At 48.7% G+C, this 26,888-nt stretch overlaps 1 protein-coding gene across 1 annotated transcript in view; it reads left to right on the top strand.

The window, feature by feature from the left end:
• The first annotated feature begins 1,443 nt into the window (after nt 1–1,443).
• BATF (basic leucine zipper ATF-like transcription factor) overlaps nt 1,444–26,888 on the top strand; it is a 46,332-nt gene continuing 20,887 nt past the window's right edge. Inside the window, exon 1 of the mRNA XM_069208455.1 lies at nt 1,444–3,051. Within this exon, the coding sequence (XP_069064556.1) occupies nt 2,983–3,051 (69 nt within the window). The 5' untranslated portion in view covers nt 1,444–2,982. The remainder of the gene's footprint in view (nt 3,052–26,888) is intronic.

The following is a 26,888-nucleotide window of genomic DNA, read 5'->3' as shown; positions in this document are numbered from 1 at the left end:
CCTTAGAAAATCCCTTTCTTTTCAATGAAAACCAATGGCACATTCTATTCATAGGTTAACATTGAATCCAAGTGATAATACTTCATTTGTCTGTTTCTTTTCAGGATGCATGTGCTCCACAGCCATGCAACTGACACATACCGCCTTTCTGCTGCTCTTGTTTGGTCACTTATGCCTGTCAGCAGTAAATCTTCAGGCATCATTTAACACAATATCCGAATTCGGGCCAATTAATCGGAGTACCCTAAACAATGGCTCCAATTTGTTAAAAATATATCATCACACTGAACTTTTCCTTGTATGAGCAATTTATAAATTCAAAAAATTGCATAATCAGACCGGTGCCGATTCAGCGCAGACTAGCCGAGGTGTAGCGCCTGACGAACGGCTTCACGGGCTATTTGCCTCATGTTGCTCGGAAGAACCCTGCAATACGAAGCAATTATCATACGGCAGATGACTCACTAGAGATAGGTGTTTAAATGCTGATTGAATCATTAATACTGATAGGCATGAGCCGCCAGAGTCTAGGAAGTCTATGAGTACCGGGCGAAACACGTGTCCGCTGTGAATCTGCGGAACTCACCTTCATTTGAGGGCAAATAAAGAGACGAATGAAGCAGTTCCCACAGCCGGGATGACTGTTCATTTACTATCAGAATGTGTAATGTTTATTAAATTGTTTATAACCCCAAATGTGTTTGGTGTTTTCTGAAATAACACCTGATACTGACATAGTTGGACCAAGCTTGCATTTGTTCCTGACTCCCGTGCTGGATGGTGTAATATTTACCCGTATAAAGAGCATCATTGAGTGCCAGTTGCACTGCTGAACATCGTTGTAACTACTGCCGGTTTGATTTGCACATTTTCATTTTAAACTCGACGCTCTTCAGTCCTCCGAGGCAGTGCTTTAAATGGGCCGGTACTGTCCGGTACTGAGTACCGGCACTTTTTTATTTTGAGAGGGAGAGTACCGGCACATCTCAAGAAAAACGTAATACTTTTAATTGGAGAGTACCGGCACTTCTCAGAAACAAGTAGGTACTCTGGCACAGAGTACCTGCACTTTAATTTTTCCATTTCAAGCACTGCTCCGAGGGACACATTTGTGCCAGTTTGGTGCTTACCGGCTGCCTGTGTATTTTTCTCGCCAGGCTGTTTTTTTTTTTTTGTTACTTCTTTTCGAGTGTTTGGGGTTTTTCGGGGACATTTCGCTGCTCCGTCCCGCGTGCGTCAAACTTTTTGAACATTTTTTCTTTCTCTGCGAAAAGTTTCCAGGCCACGTGACTTCCAGTTTCATGGTTCTCGGCGCCGCTTTACCAGAAACCACAGCAGCCCCCAAGCATAGCGAACGATGTCACCGAAACAACGTGAGATATCGACGGCAGATAGGGAGAGCCCGAGGGACAGGGAGAGCGGCGGGGCAGAGAGTGGCGGGGGGAGGAAGGAGACAGAGAGAGCAGTGGGGCAGAGAGTGGCGGTGGGAGGAGGAGGGCTAGAAGGAGACAGAGAGAGCAGCAGGGGGAGGCGGAGGGGCAATCAGACCAGAGACAGCTGGGGAAGGAAGAGGGCAGAGTCAGAGAGGGTTAGAAAGAGACAGAGAGAGCAGTGGGCAGAGTCAGAGAGGGGTAGAAGGAGACAGAGAGAGCAGTGGGCAGAGTCAGAGAGCGCTCGGAGGAGGTGGAGGAGCAGTCAGACTATAGACAGCTGGGGAGGAAGAGGGCAGAGTTATAGGGGGCAGGCGGAGGGGCAGTTAGACCAGTGACAAGACAGGAGAGGAAGAGGGCAGAGTCAGAGAGGGTTAGAAGGATACAGAACAGTGGGCATAATCAGAGGGAGGTGAGAGGAGGCGGAGGGGCAGTCACACCAGACACAGCTGGTAGAGGAAGAGGGCAGAGTCGGAGAGGGGGAGGAGACAGAGCGAGCAGTGGGCAGAGTCACAGCGTGCCAGGTGGAGGGGCAGTCAGACCAGTGACATAGCTGGGAGAGGAAGAGGGCAGAGTCGGAGAGGGGGAGGAGACAGAGCGAGCAGTGGGCAGAGTCACAGCGTGCCAGGTGGAGGGGCAGTCAGACCAGTGACATAGCTGGGAGAGGAAGAGGGCAGAGTCAGAGAGCGTTAAAATGAGACAGGGAGAGTAGCGCGACAGGAGGTGGCAGAGGGGCAGTAAGACTAGTGACAGAGCTGGGAGAGGAAGAGGGCAGAGACAGGGGGCAGAAGGAGGCGGAGGGGCAGTCAGACCAGTGACAGAGCTGGGAGAGGAAGAGGGCAGAGTCAGAGAGCGTTAAAAGGAGACGGGGACAGGAGCGGGACAGGAGGTGGCAGAGGGGCAGTAAGACTAGTGACAGAGCTGGGAGAGGAAGAGGGCAGAGACAGGGGCAGAAGGAGGCGGAGGGGCAGTCAGACCAGTGACAGAGCTGGGAGAGGAAGAGGGCAGAGTCAGAGAGCGTTAAAAGGAGACGGGGACAGGAGCGGGACAGGAGGAGGCAGTGACAGAGCTGGGAGAGGAAGAGGGCAGAGAAGGGCAGAGTCAGAGAGGGTTAGAAGGAGACAGAGAGCAGTGGGCTGAGTCAGAGGTGGTGGGAGAGGCGGGGGGCAGTCAGACCAGAGACAGCTAGGAGAGGCAGAGCTCAGACGACAGAGACAGTCAGAGCAGCACAGGTAGAGTGTGAGGGAGAAAGAGGGCAGAGGGCCAGTCAGAGACCGCGGGGAGAGTGAAGGAGCAAGAAAGGGCAGAGCCAGAGAGGTGTAGGAGGAAGCACGGGGGGAGGGGGGTCAGAGGGCAGAGAAGTGTAGAGTTAGAAGGGTAGAGGTGAGCGGACTCCAAGGGATCGCAGAGAGAGCCGGTGGTTCGCGGGGACACGCGGGAGTTGAGGCAGAGGGGGCCTCTACTGGCGGAGAGACTGCTGCCAGCCGAAAGAGACGGGCACCTCTGGTGACAGCGGTCGGACACCCCGGCGCGTGAGGAGAGGCGGGGAGGCATGCCACAGGACTCGGACAGCAACGACCAGAGCTACAGCAGCAGCTCCCCTCCCCCCAGCAACAAACAGGTACACACACCAGAAACAGACACCAGCTCTCCCCGTCAGACACAAGCAGGTGCGGGTCATCCCCAACCACAAAAAAGCCTATTTCACTCCACCCAGGGACGGACCAGCGGGCACCGCTGCTCCCCAGCCCTCCACAAACAGCCGGCAACAAACACTACTCCATCCACCGACAAACAGGCACTGAACACAAACTCCATATAGCAACTAAAAACCAAGAGCAAACACCACTTCACTCCATCCACAGACACACACGCAAGAACAAACGCTCCTTCCCTTCACCCACTGACAAACCAGCAAGAACAAACACTCCTTCACTCCATCCAGCGACAAACAGGGTAGAGCAGCCACTACTCCACTCCATCCAGCGACAAACGAGGTAGAGCAGCCACTACTCCACTCCATCCAGCGTAGAGCAGCCACAACTCCACTCCATCCAGCGACAAACAGGGTAGAGCAGCCACCACTCCACTCCATCCAGCGACAAACAGGGTAGAGAAGCCACCACTCCACTCAGCGACAAACAGGGTAGAGCAGCCACTACTCCACTCCATCCAGCGACAAACACGGTAGAGCAGCCACCACCCCACTCCATCCAGCGACAAACAGGGTAGAGCAGCCACCACTCCACTCCATCCAGCGACAAACAGGGCAGAGCAGTAACTACTCCACTCCATCCAGCGACAAACAGGGTAGAGCAGCCACCACTCGACTCCAACCAGCGACAAACAAGGTAGAGCAGTCACTACTCCACTCCATCCAGCGACCAGCAGGTACAGCTTCTCACCATCCTGCCACAGCCAGCAACAAACACTACAATCACTCCATCCACCGATAAACAGTCACGAACAAACACTACTTCGCTCGATCCACCGACTAGCAGCCATCAACAAACTACTTCACTCGTGACAAACAGTGAAGAGCAATCACTACTTAACGCCATCCAGCGACCAATAGATACTGCTTCTCACACTGTGAGAAACGAGCAACCACAAACACTGCTTCGCTCCATCCAGCGACCAGCAGATACTGCTTCTCACACTGTGAGAAACGAGCAACCACAAACACTGCTTCCCTCCGTCCAACGACAAAGAGACTGCGTCTCCCCACCCTGTGACAAACAGGCAGCAACAAACACTTCTTCTTACCATCCAGCGAAAAGCAGGTACTACTTCCTGTCATCCCACAACAAACAGGCAAGAACCAACGCTACTTCACTCCATCCTGCGACAGACAAGAACAAACACAACTCCACGCCATCCAGCCCTGAGCAGGTACCGCTTCTCCCTGTCCCGTGACAAACAGGCAGCAACGAACGCTCCTTCATGCCACCCAGTGACAAACCGGTACTGCTTTTCCCCATCTCTTGACAAAAAGGCAGCAACAAACGCTCCTTCATTAACTCTAGCAATAAGCAGATACGGCTTCTCCCTGTCCCTTGACAAACAGGCAGCAACAAACAGCACTTTACTCCATCCAGTGACAGGTACCACCCCCCCATCCTACGACAAACAGGCAGCAACAAACACTACTTCACTCCATGCAGGTACCACTGCCCCGTCCCACCATCCAGTGACAAGCAGGTACCACTGCCCCCCATCCTACGATAAACAGGCAGCAACAAACAGCACTTTACTCCATCCAGTGACAGGTACCACCCCCCATCCTAGGACAAACCGGCAGAAACAAGCACTACTTCACTCCATCCAGCGACAAGCAGGAACCACTCCCCCCCCCATCCTACGACAGGCAGCAACAAACACTACTTCACTCCATCCAGCGACAAGCAGGAACCACTCCCCTCCCCCCCATCCTACGACAGGCAGCAACAAACACTACTTCACTCCATCCAGCGACAAGAAGGAACCACCCCCCACCCTACGACAATCACCAGCACTCCATGCAGGTACCACTGCCACGTGCCACCATCCAGTGACAAGCAGGTACCACTGCCCCCCATCCTATGATAAACAGGCAGCAACAAATAGCACTTTACTCCATCCAGTGACAGGTACCACCCCCCCCCATCCTACGACAAACCGGCAGAAACAAACACTACTTCTCTCCATCCAGCGACAAGCAGGAACCACTCCCTCCCCATCCTACGACAGGCAGCTACAAACACTACTTCACTCCATCCAGCGACAAGCAGAAACCACTCCCCCCCCATCCTACGACAGGCAGCAACAAACACTACTTCTCTCCATCCAGCGACAAGCAGGTACCACTCCCCCCCCCTCATCCTACGACAGGCAGCAACAAACACTACTTTACTCCATCCAGTGACAAGCAGGAACCACCCCCCACCCTACGACAGGCAGCAACAAACACTACTTCACTCCATCCAGCGACAAGCAGGAACCACCCCCCATCCTACGACAGGCAGCAACAAACACTACTTCACTCCATCCAGCGACAAGCAGGAACCACCCCCCATCCTACGACAGGCAGCAACAAACACTACTTCACTCCATCCAGCGACAAGCAGGAACCACTCCCCATCCTACGACAGGCAGCAACAAACACTACTTCACTCCATCCAGCGACAAGCAGGAACCACTCCCCATCCTACGACAGGCAGCAACAAACACTACTTCACTCCATCCAGCGACAAGAACCCCCCCGCCCCCATCTTACGACAGGCAGCAACAAACACTACTTCACTCCATCCAACGAGAAGTAGGTAACACTTCCCCTTCCTATGACAAACAGGCAGCAACGCACTAGTATAATCAAGTACTAAGACATTTATCTCAGCTTGAAACTTCCATGTGGCACAGGAGCTCATAACTAACAATGTCTGAAGCTGGTGTTTTTTTTTTAAATGCTCTTTTTTTGTACAAATCTTTAAACACTTTGTTGCAACCAAAAAATCAGTTCCAACTAGGCCTGGGCAGAGTTTGTGGAGTTCCGCTACATAGAACTCTTTGAAGTGCCAAAAAAACTCTGCAGCGCTCTGCGGAGTTCCGCAAGCGGCGCAGTTTGGGTAAGTGGTGCTGTTCGCACTGATTTTCAGTGCCAGGAGTTTTCTCATGCTGTAAAATCAGCGCGAAAGGCGTCACGCAGAGCGCCAGAGGGTCCTATCTTCTGTCTGCCGCTTGAGTAGATTTTCTTCTTGAGCTTCCTCAAGCAAGCAGCAGCTTTCTCAACATGGGCGGGCGTGACCTGCTGCAACCGCCGACGTTCAGAAATCTCCCTTGTACTCGCCAACCTAGAGATTTCTCTCACTTGCCAACTTATGGTGAGCCGTGCAAGAGTAAAAGCTCTGCTCCGCAGAGTTTTTTGGAACTCTGTGCTTCAGGCGGATCACAGAGTGGACAAAACTCCACAAACTCTGCCGGGGGAGCAGAATTCTTCACCGCCCCTAGTTCCAGCATGTTCTGCTCTCCTTGCTGGTATGTGTTTCACCCCTAAGATGCCCCTGCTCAGTGTCTCATGAGATTGTATTAAAAAAAATACAATACCAATACCGTCTGCACAGCTTAAAGTAACAATTCCCTCAGTTTAGAAACAGGTGCTATTCACCGCTGTCATTACCGACGACTCCTTCTATCTACAAACGCATAAGTACCAGCAGCTTCCAAGAAACAATCCGCGCAGTCAGTGCCAGCAGTAGCAAACAAATACCAACCCTTTGCACGCAGCACCTAAAAAATACACCAACCCCTTCCATCCTGCACGCACAAACGTACCAATTCACCCATCTATCAGCAAAGAGGTACCACTCTCCTTCCTTTACCCAGCATTAAGTAGGTAGCACCCCCTTTCATCCAGCAACTAAAAGTACCATATCCTCTGCCCAGCAACAGTGACCACTCTCTTCCATGCAGCGATAAACAGGCTCCAACCTCTTCCATCCATGAAACACACACTCTTCCATGTCGCTTTCATGCACCCCTCTGCGAGCAAGCACCACTCCCAGCCCCTTCATCCAATCAAGCGATAGCTACCGCATTCCTAACTCAACTACAAAGAGATCCCACTTCCCTTCTCCTAGCAACGACCAGTTATCCCCATCCTTCGCCCGCGCGCACAAGCTACAGAGTCTATTAGGAAGTCAAGAGATTTACTGGCTGGCTTGCGCCCTAAATGGCCCGACGGGCTGGCCCGGTGTCTGTTGTCAGTCAGGCCCAGTTAAATTATGAATTATTCGAGAATTGCCTCTGTTCTGCTGTTTAGTATGCTTTGTAATAGAGGAAGTGGTTTACACACTGTGTCATTATTCAAACCGCCCAGTGTGAGATGTACAGACTGCAACACTCAAAGGCCTCCGCTCTTCGGTGTACTGATCGAGTAACAGTGAGGGTGCCACGGTGCAAGATAGTCTACCGGGTAATAGAGTGAGGGCTCCAGTGTAAGATACTCTCACTGTAAGATTGAGAGTGATTTGTTACTGACTAACTGTGAGAGTGCCACAGTGTGAGATAGTCTGTCCCGGTAATAAACTGACAGTAAGAATGAGTGATCCATTGCTACTGACTATAACCTTGAGAGTACCAGAGTGTAAAACAGATTATCCCAGTAATAAACTGACTGTAAGAATGAGACTGATCCGTTGCTACTGACTGTAGCTGTGGGAGTGCCACAGGGTAACATAGTCTACTGGGGTAACAGAGTGACTATAGGAGTGAGAGCGATCCATAGAAAGGGATCTATTTTTACTGACTGTAGCTGTGAGAGTGCCACAGGGTAAGATAGTCTACCAGGGGTAACAGAGTGACTGTAAGAGTGAGAGCGATCCATAGAGAGGGATCTATTGTTACTGACTGTAGCTGTGAGAGTGCCACCGGGTAAGATAGTCTACCAGGGGTAACAGAGTGACTGTAGGAGTGAGAGCGATCCCTAGGGAGGGCTCCATTGTTACTGACTGTAGATGTGGGAGTGCCACAGTGTAAGATAGTCTACCAGGGGAAAGAGAGTGACTGTAGGAGTGAGAGCGATCATAGAGAGGGATCTATTGTTACTGACTGTAGCTGTGAGAGTGCCACAGGGTAAGATAGTCTACCAGGGGTAACAAAGTGACTGCAGGAGTGAGAGCGATCCATAGAGAGGATATATTGTTACTGACTGTAGCTGTGAAAGTGCCACAGTGTAAGATAGTCTACCAGGGGTAACAGAGTGACTGTAGGAGTGAGAGCGATCCATAGAGAGGGATCTATTGTTACTGACTTGTTACTGACTGTAGCTGTGGGAGTGCCACAGGGTAAGATAGTCTACCAGGGGTAACAGAGTGACTGTAAGAGTGAGAGCGATCCCTAGAGAGGGCTCCACTGTGAGAGTGCCACAGTGGGAGGTGTACTGACAGTGACGACCCTCCGTTGGAGGGAGTGCTGTTAACATTTCGACTGCTCTGGAAGTCCACGTACTGACTGACTGTACTATCAGTGCAGTGCCACAATGCACTTTTGGCTGGCTGTAGGAGCAGAAGCACCGCGAGAAGTCCTGGTGTTTCACGCGCTGGCGGCGCTGCCGCGAGAGAGCGCAGGGTAGGGTGAGCTGAACAGTGAGTGCACTGTAGGGCTGGGGCCGTCACAGCGCAAGAGAGTGCCCGGATGTAAGCCATACCGACTGTGTAAGAGTGCGCATGCTCGGATATTAGATATACTAACTATAAGAGTTAGTGTCCCAGTGTAAAGCATACTGTGCAAGAGGGCCGGGGCTAGATATGCATCGGTAACAGTGAGAGGGCCAGAGTTGTAGAGATACTAAAGCCCCCATGGCGAATGCTGAAATTTCACTCAGAGGGATAATGTATGTATATATGTTTGTATATGGTATTGCTACATACATATATATGATTCCAAGTTACATTCTGTAATCTGCAATTTCCAGTCTCTCAGGGCCCAGAATTATTAGGTTCATAAACTCCAGCCCCGATAATGTTGGGCCCAGACGCAAAGAAGCTGTCTTTACACCTGCAGGCAGCATAACAGCCCGCCCGGACCCACCTCTCCAAGGGGGGAGCAGGCAATGGTGCCCCTGGACGGACACCAGCCCACCTCGTCCCCCCAACAGCCACTAGCCATTATCAGGCATTTTCCCCTGCACAAAGCGTGCAGAAAATGTAGGAGGTTTTCTTGCCAGAAATGGAGAAAAAAAAACATAACAAAGGATCTGGTATTTCAGGGTCCATGTGGTTACTCTCCATTCCATAGGGGGGGGGGACTGCAGAAATTCTGGCCCTTCACCATTTTCGAACCAAAACCTGCAAAACACATAATGAAGGCCTATAGTGTGACTACCAAAGTTTAACATATGATGACTGGAGCAGTGAAGGTGCGCCTCGGTGTAGGAGACACTAACTGTGTAATAGTGGCCGTGTCACGTTATTCCATGTAAAAGTGCACATCTTCGGGTGTAACACTAATTTCAGCAGCGAGAGTGCCCTAGTACAACACATACAGAGTGTGTGAGAGTGTACCACTATAAGATGTATTCATTGTGTAAAAGTGAGCATGCCACTGTGTAGCAACACGAGGGTCACAGTGTAAGGTATACTGACTGGAAGGTGGGAGTATTCCACTGTTGGAGATATAGTGACTGTGTCCCAGTGGTAGTGCTGTATTTTAAGATGTACTAAATGCAAGAGTGAGCCTGTTCCAGTGTTAGATATCCTGACTGTGTCTCAGTGACTGTGGCTCATTTGTAAGGTATACTGACTGCAAGAGTGAGAGTGCTCCACTGTAAACCACAGTGCCTGTAGGCTTCAGAGGGCTTCCATGTTAGCTACACTGGCTGCAAGTATGAAACTACTGTGGTGTTAGATACACTGACTATGTCACAATGATAGTGCTTCATGACAAGAGTGGGAGTGCTACATTGTAATTACACTGACTGTAGGGCTGTTGCTGACTGACATAGTGACAGTCCTCCATTGTAAGATGCGCTCACTGTAGGAATGAGAGTGCTCCGGTTTACGTATACTGACTGCAAAACCGAGAGTGCTGTGGTGTTAGACATACTGACTGTAGGACTGAAGTGTTAGATCTGGTGACTGAGAATGCTCCAGTGTTAGGTATACTACTGTGGACATGACAATGCTCCCGTGTTGGGTATGAGCACTGCCTGTAAGAGTGAGAGTACTCCGGTGTTACGTATGCTGGCTGTCACGCAGTAATAGTGATCCATTGTCAGATACACTGCCTGCAAGAGTTAGAGTGCTCTAGTGCTAGATATACCGACTATGGCATGGTGGGAGTGCTCCCTCGTGAGACTCCTTGGAACATAGAGTGCTCTGGTGTTAGGCATATTGACTGACAGATTGAGAGTGCTGTGGTGTTAGCTGTACTGACTGTGCGAGTGCTAGTGCACCAGAGATGGGTATACTGGCTGCAAGAATGCAAGTACTGTGGTTTTGGGGATAATGGCTGTTAGTGCTGTGGTTTTAGATATGAATGTAAGACTGAGAGTGCTGTGGTGTTCGGTATAATAACTGTAAGACAGAGTAGAGTGCTGTTGTGTTAGATATGTCTAAGACTGGGAGTGCGGTGGTGTTAGATATGACTAAGACTATGAGTGCTGTGGTGTTGGGTATATTGACTGTAAGACTGAGAGTGCTGTGATATTAAGTATAATGACTGCAAGACTGAGTGCTGTGATATTAGGTATAATGACTGTAAGACTGGGTGCTGTGGTGTTAGGTATATTGACTGTAAGACTGAGAGTGCTCTGGTGTTGGGTATAATGACTGTAAGACTGAAAGTGCTTTGATATTAGGTATAATGACTGTAAGACTGAGTGCTGTGGTGTTAGGTATATTGACGGTAAGACTGAGAGTGCTGTGGTGTTGGGTATAATGACTGTACGACAGAGTAGAGTGCTGCTGTGTTAGATATGACTGTAAGACAGAGTGCTGTGGTGTTAGATATGTCTGTAAGACAGAGTGCTGTGGTGTTCGGTATATTGACCATAAGACTGAGAGTGCTGTGGTGTTGGGTATATTGACTGTAAGACTGAGAGTGCTGTGATGTTGGGTATAATGACTGTAAGACTAAGAGTAGAGTGCTGTTGTGTTAGATATGACTGTAAGACAGAGTGCTGTGGTGTTGGGTATATTGACTGTAAGACTGAGAGTGCTCTGGTGTTAGGTATTTTGACTGTAAGACAGAGTGCTGTTGTGTTAGATATGACTGTAAGACTGAGAGTGCTGTTGTGTTGGGTATATTGACTGTAAGACAGAGTGCTGTGATGTTAGGTATATCGACTGTAAGAGTGAGTGCTGCGGTATTAGGTATAATGATTATAAGACAGAGTGCTGTGATAGGTATATTGACTGTAAGACAGAGTGCTGTGGTGTTAGTTATAGTGACTGTAAGACTGTGAGTGCTGTGGTGTTGGGTATAATGATAAGACTGAGTGCTCTGGTGGTAGGTATATTGACGGTAAGACAGAGTGCTGTGGTGTTGAGTATAATGATAAGACTGAGTGCTGTGGTGTTAGGTATATTGACTGTAAGACCGAGTGCTGTGGTATTAGGTATAATGATTATAAGACAGAGTGCTGTGGTGTTAGGTATAATGACTGTCAGACTAAGAGTGCTGTGGTGTTAGGTATAATGACTGTCAGACTGAGAGTGCTGTGGTGTTGGGTATATTGACTGTAAGACAGAGTGCTGTGGTGTTAGGTATATTGACTGTAAGACTGAGTGCTGTAATATTAGGTATAATGATTATAAGACAGAGTGCTGCTGTGTTATATATGACTGTAAGACAGAGTGCTGTGGTGTTAGATATGTCTGTAAGACTGGGAGTGCTGTGGTGTTATATATGTCTGTAAAACAGAGTGCTGTGGTGTTCGGTATATTGACCGTAAGACTGAGAGTGCTGTGGTGTTGGGTATATTGACTGTAAGACTGCGAGTGCTGTGGTGTTGGCTGACCAACGGCTGAGCTGCGGTGGGGTCGGGGAGAGCTGTGCATTTCCCACAGAACACCTTTCACTCTGGCGCCTCTGGCTGCGTACATTCAGCGTCTATCAAGAGTTTCTTGGTTACATGATGAAACTCTTCGCCACCCTGGTCCGGTGAGCCTTTGGTGCACCCTGCAGAGATGTGTCCTTCCAGGGCGTGGCTGTTCACTAGTGCAACATGTGCCATCATCAAAAGCTTTAATTCAACAATACATATCATAAAAGCATTTGTTCAGACAATAATAAAATATAGCTAATTTAAAACATTATGTTAAAAGGAAAGCCATGCGAGGGAACCTACGCATCGCAACGTACATGGAAGTTGACAATGTAACCAACATCGTTTCACTGGTTCTAAATCACATAAAATGTGATATTCAGTAGACCAATAATAGCAAGGAGTAAAAGCTTGGCCAACAATGCAAAGGCAAGGCACAATTAAATAAAAAAATAGTATAATGGGCGAATAAAAATGTGCCTAGATCTTAAGGCCTACATCCAGCCCAAACAATTTGGCTATAGAGCACGCATACAGTGTAATCAGACACCAAGATCCTCGGTGCAACTGACAAGGTCTTACATATGGGCCGTTGTGTGCGTGTCCCTTCAAATGCGGGACGAGCAAAGAAAACGTGAGAATAAGCTTCTCTATGATCAATGCAAGAGGGACCTTATATCATCCATATCAGGAGCCCACTTATTAGTGTAGGATTTCAATAGGAGAGATCCTACCCAAAACTGGAAGTATAATCTCCTATCGAACGGTACTGATATACAGTCCCAGCATGCTTCAATAATGTCAGGATTTGAATTCTAAGAGCCTCCCCGTCAGCGTCGCGGGTGGACACCATTAGGCAATACTGTTCTTTCAGATTTTCTTTTGAGGGAAAAGGGGCTCCAGATGGATTATCCCATAATATCTTCATTCCCATATTGGTCAATGTGTCCTTGATGTTTTGAAGTCAGTTGATCTTTTTAGACCAATCAGCTTCCATAACATCACTTAGGGCTGCAGCATATTGGGCCGATGTGGGTGTAGTCCACATCCCACACCAGTAAAATAATGGGCAAAGTCTCACTTTATGGGCTTAGGCCTTTCTACCTAAATCGAGCAGCAATGGGTTATTTGAGGCAGACATGTCACACTCGTCGGGAACTTGTTTGCTGCAATGGTAAGAGGAGATGTTTTGGAAAAGCCTCAAAGCTCGTAGTCCTATAGGACAGAGCCCAGCACCTTAGCATCTTAAACCTGCAACAATGGACTTGACTGTTTGGTAAAATAAGTAATATACTCTTTGACCAAATGTATCTGTAATTTGACAACGTTTTAGAGACACTGCTTCCACGTGGGCTTTCCATGACATGTTAGAAGCCAAAGTGATTCCGAGATAGCTAAAGACCTCAGCTTTCTCAAGAGGCTCAGCTCCCAGTCTTACACAGCCCGTAAACAGCTTATGCCGATTGAACGGCATGTACTTCTTCCTAGAAGAGTTGATAACAAGACCCAGCTGTAGGAAAGTACCATCTTGCCTGGCATGTTACCCCCATATTTCACTGTATATATGTTGTTTTAGTTGTATGTGTCACTGGGGCCCTGCCAGCCAGGGCCCCAGTGCTCATAAGTGTGCCCTGTATGTGTTACCTGTGTGATGACTAACTGTCTCACTGAGGCTCTGCTAACCAGAACCTCAGTGGTTATGCTCTCTCATTTCTTTCCAAATTGTCACTAACAGGCTAGTGACCAATTTCGCTAATTTACATTGGCATACTGGAACACCCTTATAATTCCCTAGTATATGGTACTGAGGTACCCGGGGTATTGGGGTTCCAGGAGATCCCTATGGGCTGCAGCATTTCTTTTGCCACCCATAGGGAGCTCTGACAATTCTTACACAGGCCTGCCACTGCAGCCTGAGTGAAATAACGTCCACGTTATTTCACAGCCATTTACCACTGCACTTAAGTAACTTATAAGTCACCTATATGTCTAACCTTTACCTGGTAAAGGTTGGGTGCTAAGTTACTTAGTGTGTGGGCACCCTGGCACTAGCCAAGGTGCCCCCACATTGTTCAGGGCAAATTCCCCGGACTTTGTGAGTGCGGGGACACCATTACACGCGTGCACTATACATATGTCACAACATATATATAGTGTCACAATGGTAACTCCGAACATGGCCATGTAACATGTCTAAGATCATGGAATTGTCACCCCAATGCCATTCTGGCATTGGGATGACAATTCCATGATCCCCTGAGTCTCTAGCACAGACCCAGGTACTGCCAAACTACCTTTCCCGGGGTTTCACTGCAGCTGCTGCTGCTGCCAAACCCTCAGACAGGTTTCTGCCCTCCTGGGGTCCAGCCAGGCTTGGCCCAGGAAGGCAGAACAAAGGACTTCCTCAGAGAGAGGGTGTTACACCCTCTCCCTTTGGAAAAAGGTGTCAGGGCTGGGGAGGAGTACATCCCCCAGCCTTTGGAAATGCTTTGATGGGCACAGATGGTACCCATCTCTGCATAAGCCAGTCTACACTGGTTCAGGGATCCCCCAGCCCTGCTCTGGCACGAAACTGAACAAAGGAAAGGGGAGCGACCACTCCCCTGACCTGCACCTCCCCTGGGAGGTGCCCAGAGCTCCTCCAGTGTGCTCCAGACCTCTGCCATATTGGAAACAGAGGTGCTGCTGGCACACTGGACTGCTCTGAGTGGCCAGTGCCAGCAGGTGACATCAGAGACTCCTTCTGATAGGCTCTTACCTGTGTTGCTAGCCTATACTCCTTCCTAAGTAGCCAAACCTCCTTTTCTGCCTATTTAGGGTCTCTGTTTTGGGGAATTCTTTAGATAACGAATGCAAGAGCTCATCAGAGTTCCTCTGCATCTCTCTCTTCACCTTCTGCCAAAGAATCGACCGCTGACTGCTCTGGACGCCTGCAAAACTGCAACAAAGTAGCAAAGACGACTACTGCGACCTTGTAACGATGATCCGGCCGCCTTCTCGACTGTTTTCCTGATGGTGCATGCTGTGGGGCTAGTCTGCCTCCTCTCTGCACTAGAAGCTCCAAAGAAATCTCCTGTGGGACGACGGAATCCTCCCCCTGCAACCGCAGGCACCAAAAGACTGCATCACCTGTCCTCTGGGTCCCCTCTCAGCACGACCAGCGTGGTCCCTGGAACTCAGCAACTCTGTCCAAGTGACTCCCACAGTCCAGTGACTCTTCAGTCCAAGTTTGGTGGAGGTAAGTCCTTGCCACCCCACGCTAGACTGCATTGCTGGGTACCGCGTGATTTGCAGCTGCTCCGGCTCCTGTGCACTCTTCCAGGATTTCCTTTGTGCACAGCCAAGCCTGGGTCCCCGACACTCTAACCTGCAGTGCACGACCTCCTGAGTTGTCCTCCGGCGTCGTGGGACCTTCTTTTGTGACTTAGGGTGAGCTCCAGTTTACTCTTCTTCGTAGTGCCTGTTCTGGCACTTCTGCGGGTGCTGCTTGCTTCTGAGTGGGCTCTTTGTCTTGCTGGATGCCCCCTCTGTCTCCTCACGCAATTGGTGACATCCTGGTCCTTCCTGGGCCACAGCAGCATCCAAAAACCCTAACCGCGACCCTTGCAGCTAGCAAGGCTTGTTTGCGGTCTTTCTGCACGGAAACACCTCTGCAAGCTTCTTCACGACGTGGGACATCCATCCTCCAAAGGGGAAGTTCCTAGTCCTCTTCGTTCTTGCAGAATCCACAGCTTCTACCATCCAGTGGCAGCTTCTTTGCACCCACAGCTGGCATTTCCTGGGCATCTGCCCACTCCCGACTTGATCGTGACTTTTGGACTTGGTCCCCTTGTTCCACAGGTACTCTCGTCTGGAAATCCATCGTTGTTGCATTGCTGGTGTTGGTCTTCCTTGCAGAATTCCCCTATCACGACTTCTGTGCTCTCTGGGGAACTTAGGTGCACTTTGCACCCACTTTTCAGGGTCTTGAGGTGGGCTATTTTTCTAACCCTCAATGTTTTCTTACAGTCCCAGCGACCCTCTACAAGGTCACATAGGTTTGGGGTCCATTCGTGGTTCGCATTCCACTTCTAGAGTATATGGTTTGTGTTGCCCCTGTACCTATGTGCTCTCATTGCAATCTATTGTGACTGTACATTGCTTGCATTGCTTTCTATTGCTATTACTGCATATTTTTGGTATTGTGTACATATATCTTGTGTATATTTGCTATCCTCATACTGAGGGTACTCACTGAGATACTTTTGGCATATTGTCATAAAAATAAAGTACCTTTATTTTTAGTATATCTGTGTATTGTGTTTTCTTATGATATTGTGCATATGACACCAGTGGTATAGTAGGAGCTTTACATGTCTCCTAGTTCAGCCTAAGCTGCTCTGCTAAGCTACCTTTTCTATCAGCCTAAGCTGCTAGACACCTCTTCTACACTTATAAGGGATAACTGGACCTGGTGCAGAGTGTAAGTACCCCTTGGTACCACTACAAACCAGGCCAGCCTCCTACACCAGCATCCTACAAAATTCCTCAAGGCAAAGGAGCGCACGCTGAAGCCCACAAGGGTTTTTTGAGATTGATAGCGTGTCGTCTGTCATTGTTTTTGAGCCAGCCAATCATGGAGCATCAGCAGAACGATTAGCAAGAGACTGAGAGATGACATTTAGAAATAATAGTGCAACATGTGCAGTGGCCCCTGGGTACCAGGGTGTGGCTGACCCACTGCACCCCAATTATAGGTGCTTGGTATCAGCCAGGTCTGGTGGCTCTGTGACCTAATGTATCCAGTGCATTTGAACCCATGGCCATGTGCTCAAATACAGCCTGTTTACCCAGCGTTTCATCCTACTGAGGTCGACAAGTGAGTGCACTTAGTTAGGTTGACAATGGAAGTCTGCTACCTGTCTGTAGGGCCTGAAACCCACTGATTTGAATGTAGTTTCTACAAATACTCCTGTTTTATGTCTTTTACTCTAGGAAACATGGGGTAAGATACTCATTTTCTCTGCTTGTGTGTCTTGCTAAACTACTTTGGCATTATATTTTGTAGCAGAGAGGCCAGTAGTAGCAACAGTCATCCCCCCACACAGATGCTGTCCTGGGCTTTATAACCCATGCCACACTGTTCATCAAGGGCTGACTTCGGCTTGGTGTTTGACGGCAGGGGGACCTTAAAGTGTCGTTTGCAAAGAAAAATCACAATATTATGATTCCAACAACTTGTTTTTATACATCGCTTCAAACAGCATTTCTAAGCATGTGAAGGATAGATGTCACTATTATGCAATTTATGAGGCAGTCTTTTAGTTGAGAAATAGGCTTTCATAACCCTCACTTTTGGGATTAGGTCCCTCTGGCGTACCCGGTCCACACTGAAGCCAATGTAAGGAGCAGGCAATATGGGCAACTAAGGCTCAATTAAGGACATAGGTTTGCTTTTTGAGTTACTTCCGAATTCCATTGGTTGGTGAGCGAGTGGTAACTGATACTGCGCATGTGCTCTGCTCTTTATATGTATCATTGGATGTGTCTGTGATTGGTTCTCTTGTCTGAGATCTATGCTGTACTAAAATCCAGTGAAGAAAAATCTGCAACAGAGCATCCACCATGCCCCGCAACCGAGGCCCTCTAAGTGCGTTGTAGCATAATCAGGCTCAAAACATAGTGCTTGCTACTACCGCCTTGAGGCCCACACCCTGCAGTGCTCATGTGAGCCTTCTGCAAGGTCCAGCTTCTCCTCTAGCTTCTCTTTTTATGCTTATATCGATGATACTCAGGGTCGCGGGGATTGTGCTCTAAAAGAGCACCAAATTATGGGACCGGCTTTACTAAATTATGCGGCAAAAAAAGCATATTTACGCAGCATCACGTGGCACATTGTTTGATAGTACTTCATTATTTTGTCATGTTTCCAAGTTAATACTGTCTGGAAAGATATTTCACCTCATTAGTACCATTTTAACTTTAACAACCAAATTCAAAAATAAGCAATTGAAAGATGACCAGTTAATCTTTGTGAAGGGCCTCCCACTGGGCGCGAACAAATGTTGCAACACTTTTAGTAACTTTTGATTCATGTTAGCTGGAAACAATCTTTTCGTTAAAATCTGCAAATTATGCAGCAGGTGAAGAAGTATGTGGCAAATGCGGCATATCCATAATTATGCTGAGAAAAAAAGCAGTGGCTGCAGAACTGCGTAATTCCAGAGGCCCTGGTAATACTTAGTGTCTCCTGCAGCTTGCTGGTCCGACTACTCATGATGCAGCTACTTTTCAATACTGAATGGTAACTGGTGAAGACAGGATGTTGGCTAATGCACTTAGGCTACATTCTGAAAAAAAGAGAAGTACTAGTGCTTGGTGGTTCCCCCATCTGTCTGGACCACAGCCTGGTGGCATAATCTGACAATTTACCTTTCGAACACACACCTTCAAAAATCTGGGTCTGTTTATAGTTCTGGTGTTAACTAAGATTTTTTTTTTACTTTACTAAAATGATGCTTTTAATATACGCACCTGAGAAGGGTTCCTGGCAGCCTTCTTCATTCATTGGTTTATCATTATGTCTTTCGAATTTTCTTTCCAATCACTACACCTTACAACATGGGGCAAGGGGTTTTCAGCCCACTTCAGCCATTGGCCAACTTGCCTGTGAGTGCTGGCGTTCTGCTCTTTCACAAAGAGCACATCCACAAAAAGTAGTTCCTTTCACTAAAGAACAACGGGTAGTAGTACAGTTAAGGGCAAGTGTAGATAATAACAAAGGTTTTGGGGTTGGTGCTTGTATGTTATTATGTGCCCTACTACCCTCGGTACTAGTGGCAGTGAATAAAGACCGACTGTGCAAATTTAACTAAGATTAGATACCACAGCACACAAATATAGCAGTCCAAAGGTACATGTGACAGTCCATCACGTAAAGTTCCTGAGACGTAGTTCTAAAATAAAAGGTTTATTGAATTGTGGAAGAGTCTTTGTATAATCCAGTACACGTCACATCATTGTAACAGCCAGCCGACACGTTTTGTCACAAAACTTGACTTTTTCAAGTCTAATGTAGAAGCGTTGAGAATCCAATCTGACTTCCATTTATATACTCAGATCGGATTATCAATGTTTATACATTAGCCTTGAAAAAGTCATGGTCAGTGAAGAAACGCGTGTCTGCTGGCTGTTACAATGTGACATGTACTGGAATACACAAAAACTTTTCCATGAATCAATAAACCTAGTGTCTTGGAACTGTGGTTGGCGAAACTGTGTGGTGGACTGTCGCATATGCTTTTGGACTGTCATATCTGTGTGCTGTGGTATCTAATCTTAGTTGAGTTCCTTTCACTTCCAGGGATTGAAAAGGTAAAACGTGTTTTTTGAGGCCAAACACTTTTTATTACTTTTAGCCAATGTCTGTTTTATATTGGGAAGGGCCCAGCAGCTCCTCAAAAATAAGGTTTTATAAAAAAAACAGCGCTTTTTCACAGCTGGCAGTGAACACCTGCTCTATGGGCTTTCACAATGTTTGTTGGTTTAGTTCTGGTCTTTTCTCATAGATAGAACAAATTGTTTCTGTTTTCTGCTTGTGAAAAGATTGAGTAAAATACTTCCTTTTCTAAACCTCAGTGGTTGCAGATTCAAAAGTCCATGCCGTGTTTTCCTCTCACCCGGTCTATGGGACTACTTGCACCTTGGCTTACCCAAGCATTTGATTAGTCCCCTTCAGGTGGTGCAGCACTCAGCCACGTGTCTGTTTCTAGGAAGCCATATCTAAATATTTCATCTCATTTGGACAAAGGGCATTGGCTGTCTCCGTGCTTAATTTGAGCCTGTGGCTTCTGGTGTCCGGCACGCACATACGACAATCTACCACATGGTGGACTGTCTGTCTAATTTAGAAATTAACAATACAACAATCATTTATTATTTCAGTTTACATTAAAAGGGACAAATGCCTGCTACCTAAGCCATCCTTAGAGTGTGATGGTTAGTAGTTGTGTTGGTACAGTCATTAGCAGTCCTGGCAGGGGCAAACTTTTGTGACGTCCCGAAGAGGGTCCTGGTACGTATTTTTTTTTTTTTAACAAATTAAGCCCTGGGCTGTCTATGGCTAAATGTATTCATTTTAAAGTGATGTGCGTGGAACTCAGGGCTGTCCACGCCCTTGGCCCCAGATAGCTGGGTGAGAGCTTTAATGCCTGCGGGCAGTCTGCACTTTTTATCTCACTCCTTGTTGCACGTGCCACCTCTCATGACCCCCCACCTGGGAGGTCGCTCCCTTTCACGCTTGGCTGCTGTTTACCCGAATGAGCTACCTCTAACGCTCCGGCTGACATTCAAGCACGTGATGATTCTCCAAAAATCTACCTCTTTCCTTTTTTTAAAAATCCTTGATCTCTTCTCTGCACCCTCAAGTCGGAATCAGGGGCCACGAACCTTCGGGTAAGCGTGTGCGTTACCAGCTCATGAATCGAAGAACCAACCATGTCCTACATAGTGTGCAGCTTTACTTGGCAGTCAGTCGTCCGCCTTCACTCCTATAATTGCTGTAGCCTGGTTTGCTCTGCACTGCCCAGTGGGGTCGCAGTGGACTCCAGGCAAGGAAACCGCCCCAACAATGGTTTGCTTTTAAAAACAGCTGCCCCATACACCTTAGCCCGGTGCCAACTGCACCTGCTGTGCTGCACCTTGATGTCTACGCCCCTACACCGCCCCGGTCTTCATATGCCGTCTCCCCGGTGTCCGGTTCACCAGTTCGGACCAGCTCGGTGGTGCCTCCCCGGTGTCCGGTTCACCAGTTCGGACCCGCTCGGTGGTGCCTCCCCGGTGTCCGGTTCACCAGTTCGGACCCGCTCGGTGGTGCCTCCCCGGTGTCCGGGTCACCAGTTCGGACCCGCTCGGTGGTGCCTCCCCGGTGTCCGGTTCACCAGTTCGGACCCGCTCGGTGGTGCCTCCCCGGTGTCCGGTTCACCAGTTCGGACCCGCTCGGTGGTGCCTCCCCGGTGTCCGGGTCACCAGTTCGGACCAGCTCGGTGGTGCCTCCCCGGTGTCCGGGTCACCAGTTCGGACCAGCTCGGTGGTGCCTCCCCGGTGTCCGGTTCACCAGTTCGGACCCGCTCGGTGGTGCCTCCCCGGTGTCCGGTTCACCAGTTCGGACCAGCTCGGTGGTGCCTCCCCGGTGTCCCAGTTCCGGTTCACCAGTTCGGACCCGCTCGGTGGTGCCTCCCCGGTGTCCGGTTCACCAGTTCGGACCAGCTCGGTGGTGCCTCCCCGGTGTCCGGGTCACCAGTTCGGACCAGCTCGGTGGTGCCTCCCCGGTGTCCGGTTCACCAGTTCGGACCCGCTCGGTGGTGCCTCCCCGGTGTCCGGTTCACCAGTTCGGACCCGCTCGGTGGTGCCTCCCCGGTGTCCGGTTCACCAGTTCGGACCCGCTCGGTGGTGCCTCCCCGGTGTCCGGGTCACCAGTTCGGACCAGCTCGGTGGTGCCTCCCCGGTGTCCGGGTCACCAGTTCGGACCCGCTCGGTGGTGCCTCCCCGGTGTCCGGTTCACCAGTTCGGACCCGCTCGGTGGTGCCTCCCCGGTGTCCGGTTCACCAGTTCGGACCCGCTCGGTGGTGCCTCCCCGGTGTGCCCTGCTGCAGCGCGCCAGCTCCGAGTGCCCCAGTAGTGGAGCTGTGGTTGTCGGGCAGTGACAGTGCTCAGCAGCCCAGGCTTTCCGTGGCTGAAACAGAAAGGCGGCAAATCAGATTTGAGGAGTGCGCAGTTAAACCGAGAGCAGACGGTTGAGCGGCTGAGGAAACCTGCGGAGACGCACATGTTCGCACCGCTGCATCCCGCCCTGACCGGCGGCCTCCTCCGAAGGACCCCACATCCACCAGGGGCGCGAGCAAGGGTGTAGATTAGAAGCAGGGCTGGAAATGGAAAAATAGAAGTGCTGCTGCTTGATTCTGAGAAGTGCCGGGACTCTCCAATGAAAAGTATTACGTTTTTCTTGATAAGTGCATGTACTCTCTCTCTCAAAATAAAAAAGTGCCGGCACTCAGTACCGGACAGTACCGACCCATTTAAAGCACTGGAATCAGTGCTTTAAATACAGAAATGGAAGTGCAGGTACTCACTCCTTAGAGCACCTGTTTGCTCTCGAGAAGTGCCGGCACTCTCCCATTAAATGTATTGGAGCGATGCTGAGAAGTGCAGGTACTCAGCACTAGATGTCCAGACCGGCACGATGGATTTTCACCGATAACTGGTGGAGCCCGAGCCAGGGGCCTGGCTTGACTCGAAGAGACAAAACACGAACCGAGCCATCAAAAGATGTAAATCGGGCAACTCCCATAAAAAGGATGATAAAGACTTTACAATTGAAACATGTATTTTCACAGTTTCTCAAGTACATACGATAATATCAGTGCAATGAGTCACATTTCTTGAAATTAACATTTTTTTAAACATAAAACGTTCAAAAATACCCCTTGCCCTCAGTTGCCATGAGTTACCCAAAATGTGTCAGTTTATCATGTTCTCTGTTTATATATACACATAGATGTGCAGCAAGGTTTTTATGAACCATATATAAGTGAGTAATGTTTGTAGACAACAGATCCTGTGCTGAATTGTTTCAATGTGGTCTCAAGTGGGAAGGTTAAACAAGCATTTACAATGCAACGGGTCTCGCGTTTGCTCATGGTAGAGCTGATCGTGTTGTAAACTCCTAACCCGACTTTTCACCTATCGGGCAAAAGTGCATTTATGTACATAACCCGAAAAAGTGAAATTAACTATGTAAAGCGCTCGACTTCTGCCAAGCGAGATCGCCCTCGTAAATTAGAGAAAAAGAAGTCCATGAGCCCGATGGAAAACAGCGAGCCTCGCATGTTTTCTGTACTTGATCGCTGCGCTCGAGGAGGGCTAGCTACCGGAAAAGGCATGACGTATGCGTGCCCTCGACTAATGAAAGCAAGCAGATTTTATTAGGCAAGCCCACGAACCAATAAAAAACACTGGCGTGAAGTTGACAGGGCTCCGAGCCCTTTTCTAAATACTAAAGCGTCTCGCTGAGATACGCATGCGCGAGCGCATGCAACGCAGGCTCGACCCTAAAAATGATACATAATGAAGTAAACAATGTGCCACTGATCACATAGCTTGGTTAAGTATGGAAGCTGGGATCTGAGCCCAGCACTACATATTGTGCACTTTGAAGATTAAGATAAAACTTTCTCTCTTCCTTTTAACACAAAAGGTCAGTGCTTTGTGTTCAGTTATTTAGTTATTGTTATTCCGTTGGTGTAAGAATTTGGTTGCTTTAGATGATATGGCTGTGGGGCATTATCATGGGATACACTTGCAAAAACGGTCTTGTAAACTTCGCACTTGTATAGTGCACTACTCACCCGTTAGGGTCTCAAGGCGCTGTACACATACCACTGTGGAACCCCTCCTGGCTTTTCCCTGTGCGGCGCCCACTCCTGGACAGCCCCAGGGTGAAGTCAGGCATCCAAGCGCTGTGAGGGCCGTTGTGGAGATTAAGCAAGCTATTGCCCAGAGTTACAGAGTGGGACACATTAATTAGATTAGGCACTGAGGTGTGAATTAGCTGGTCCAAGGGCATTGAGCCCAAGACCCGCCAAGGCGGGAATTGAACCCTGGTCCCAGGCCAGATCTCTGCATCAGGGTCTGCCGCTCTAACGATTGTGCCACACCTTGTCAAGTCAGGCTCATTTGTATCACCTTTAGCTCAACCCTGGGTAGCTGCGGCTTTGAACAGCTAGGTCAACAAGGGAACCTAGTGTAAATCATTTAACAGTACCAAATAACAAAATGAGCAGAATCCACCGAAGGGTTCCGGGAATACAGATTTAAGAAGCTATTAACAATTTTAAATGCAACAGCAAACAAACATTGGTCAACAAAAAGTTTGTAACCTTTTTAAAAGTTTGAAAGAGTTAGTTTTGCGACTCTGGCTTGAGCAAATTAATCAGACAGGATGGAGGTCTAGGGTGCCCGAACAGATACTTTAGACAGTTACCTGGCCACCAGAGCAGATTTAAGGCAAGTTCCAAAATTTATAGAATAACTGCCATAGACTTCAATGGAGTGGTCCTGATGGGGAGGTTACAGGCAAAAAGATTCTCAAGGATGCTTTGGTTGAGGTGCAGTCAGCCGGGGTGTCTTTGTAGTTATTCCTTGGTCTATGGGTGATGTGGGGTGATTTGGCCACAGAGGTTGGGGGTCCCTCGAACTCCTCTACTTTGCAGTAGGTGGCCAGCCTATGCTGGGCTACTGGTCTCCTTGCACTGTAGTTGGGGGTGAAATTCTTAGGTGGGGGCTAGTGTCCCTTGTGGGTGATGAATCCGAACTCTGATAACACTGCCGGGTCCAGCAGACCTGGGTGCAACCTTTGGCTATTCTGGGTTTGTCTACTGGTGAGCCCTGCGACTGGTAGGAGCAAAAGTTCTGCTGTGGCTAACAACTTGTCAGTTTGGGCTTCTTCAGCTCTTTTGTCCCTGGAGCTGGTTTCAGGGGATCCACCAACTGATCCTTGGAGTCACTGCTTTGATCTGGTGCTGGGAATCAACGTTTCCCTGAGCCAGGAGTCACAGGTACAGTCCAAGCGTCAATAGCTCAAAGTGCAACAGGTCCAGCATCTTTTCATGCAGTTTCAATGGCAGCTGAGAAGTCCTCTTTCGGTTGTTTCTCAAAAATCCAGCATGATCTGAGGGGTAGGGTGCCAGGGATGCAATATTTATCCCAGGAAGGTGCCCTGAGGGGACCATGAGGTCAGTAGCCAATGGGCTACTAGGTCCCTCCCTTTTGGTGCTGTGTTTCCTGCAATGTGGGGCATCTGGCTATCACATAGTGCACTATTCTAGCCACTCTGAAGATGTCAGGACACTCTTCAGTCATCAATAGCTTGGTAGCCTACCCTAGAGGTGTGGCTACCAGAGGGCTACACAGTCAAGGGAAAACCATTTTGGGCACTGGGTTTCCATCTCTGTGCCTGTCTCTAACTGGCGTATATGAGCAAAAGGCAGCCTGGTTAGGAGTGTTATCACCATTTTCCCTACAAAGGCGGCTTACCCTTTGAAGCTCACCTTTTGGGTTAACGCCCCAAGTGGCCATCCGAGTAAAGAAGGTCACAAGTTGCTGTGTGGCATCTGCCTCCGTTTGTAAGCCTGGGAGTCGTTCACACGTCTGCCGAGGTGGGCAGAAAGCTGTCGGTGGACCAGGGCCTTTGTGAAGCTACTGAATTAGATGGTATACAGAGTGCCAACTTTCTAAAACTTGTAGAACTTTAATATTTACATTAAATTTGACCTGGGTATCAGATCAGGTTTAATGCCACGATCAATTTTATACCTTACATTACCCAGTCAGGTAGTCCCATTTAGGAGTTAGCCAAGCTGAGGAACCAGCCAGTAACCCTGTGTTTGCCAATGAGGCTAATAATGTTTCCCCAGCAAAACAATGATTTTGAAGTGTTGCTGTTAAGACCTGTGAAAAAGATATGTCTTACTTAACAATACATAGCTCCCTGCCATACAATTCCATAGGCCTTACATACAATGTTAAGGGAGGTGATGGCTTTGCCATCAGTTTAAATAGCAAAGTCGAACTACAGTATAAACACTACCTTTCTAGTCTGCAGTGGCAGGCTAGGAGCCATTTTGTCACACTCAGGATGGCACAAATGGTGCTGCAGCCCCGGGTGGTCACTCTGCCTTATATGCCCTGGCTACCTGGATACCATATACTAGGAGCTCTAATCAGCACTTGCCAACTGGGTTTAGCCAATTCAACGTATATTTTGTAAGGGGTTGAAACACTGTCCCTAAGGTCTTGTGTAGCCGGCTTCAAGGCACTCCGAGTCGAACAAAACCAGAGCATCAGTCCAAAATTGTGAGGGTGAACATGCAACAAGGGGCATCTGCTTACAGTTAGCGTTATCAGATAGCGGTTTAGAAATACACTTCTCACACCTTAAATCAGACTGACATTCTAAGTGCATATATACATGTGCATGGTCATGCAAGTTAAAGTGCGTTTTTTTCAGTTTGGACTGTTGCCACAGACACTGAAGGTCAAACACAGTTACAGAACATGCCTGTCTATAATCACACTGCACTCCTCAAGCGTCTACATGAGCCGCTGTTACCTAACTAGCAAAAATAAGTGAGGTCTTATAGACCTCTTCATTTTGCTGATTATCTAGCTGTTGCCATTGGCTTATTGAGCCTCTCCTAAAATCTTTCTCAAGTCTGCGGAGCCGACAGTAACAATAACATAAAATAGTTTCTCCTGCTTTCCCTTACTCTGATGACTGGCCTGACTTGATGGTTTGACCAACAGAACCATTTTAGGGAAGTCTGAGCACCTAAATGAAATAATTAACAAAACAAAGAAGTCTTGGGGCCCCCACAGAGTTTCCTCCTCAGATGATGGCACTTGACATAGCCTTAGGTGATGTGCAGCATGGCTTCAGACAGACATGCTCCACCTGCCACTGTTTACTCTCCGGTTTCCACTTCCCACGCCAAAATCAGGGGGCGAAGACAATAAACTGTCCCTATCCCCCAATGTTCCTACGCCCATGGCCACGAGCCACGCCTTCAGAGCGTGCATTTCATGCGCAGCAGAGGGGCTGAGAACATGCGCATTCAGTGTCTCAACGAGATGCCGACAGGCCGTGTGCTCTTCAGCATGTACTCTTATCTAGGAATCACTAAAACCTGAAATATTCACCAGACTGTGTGAGAGGAATAGCTTGAAACGGGGAATGGGGGGATGGGGGAAGTAGGTCATGACAGAACCAACTTGTGGAAAAAAGCCTCATCGGTCTATCGAATTCTTCCGCAAAGGCCCCTGCTCCACAGATGATGGGAGTTCCAGCTCTGAGCGAGTGTTTGGTGAATACTGAAACATTCTTGCTAACTGTAGCAATTTAG

Source organism: Pleurodeles waltl, chromosome 9 (genome assembly GCF_031143425.1).
Source record: "Pleurodeles waltl isolate 20211129_DDA chromosome 9, aPleWal1.hap1.20221129, whole genome shotgun sequence".
NCBI lineage: Eukaryota > Metazoa > Chordata > Amphibia > Caudata > Salamandridae > Pleurodeles > Pleurodeles waltl.
This window is presented reverse-complemented; position numbering and strand designations above follow the sequence as displayed.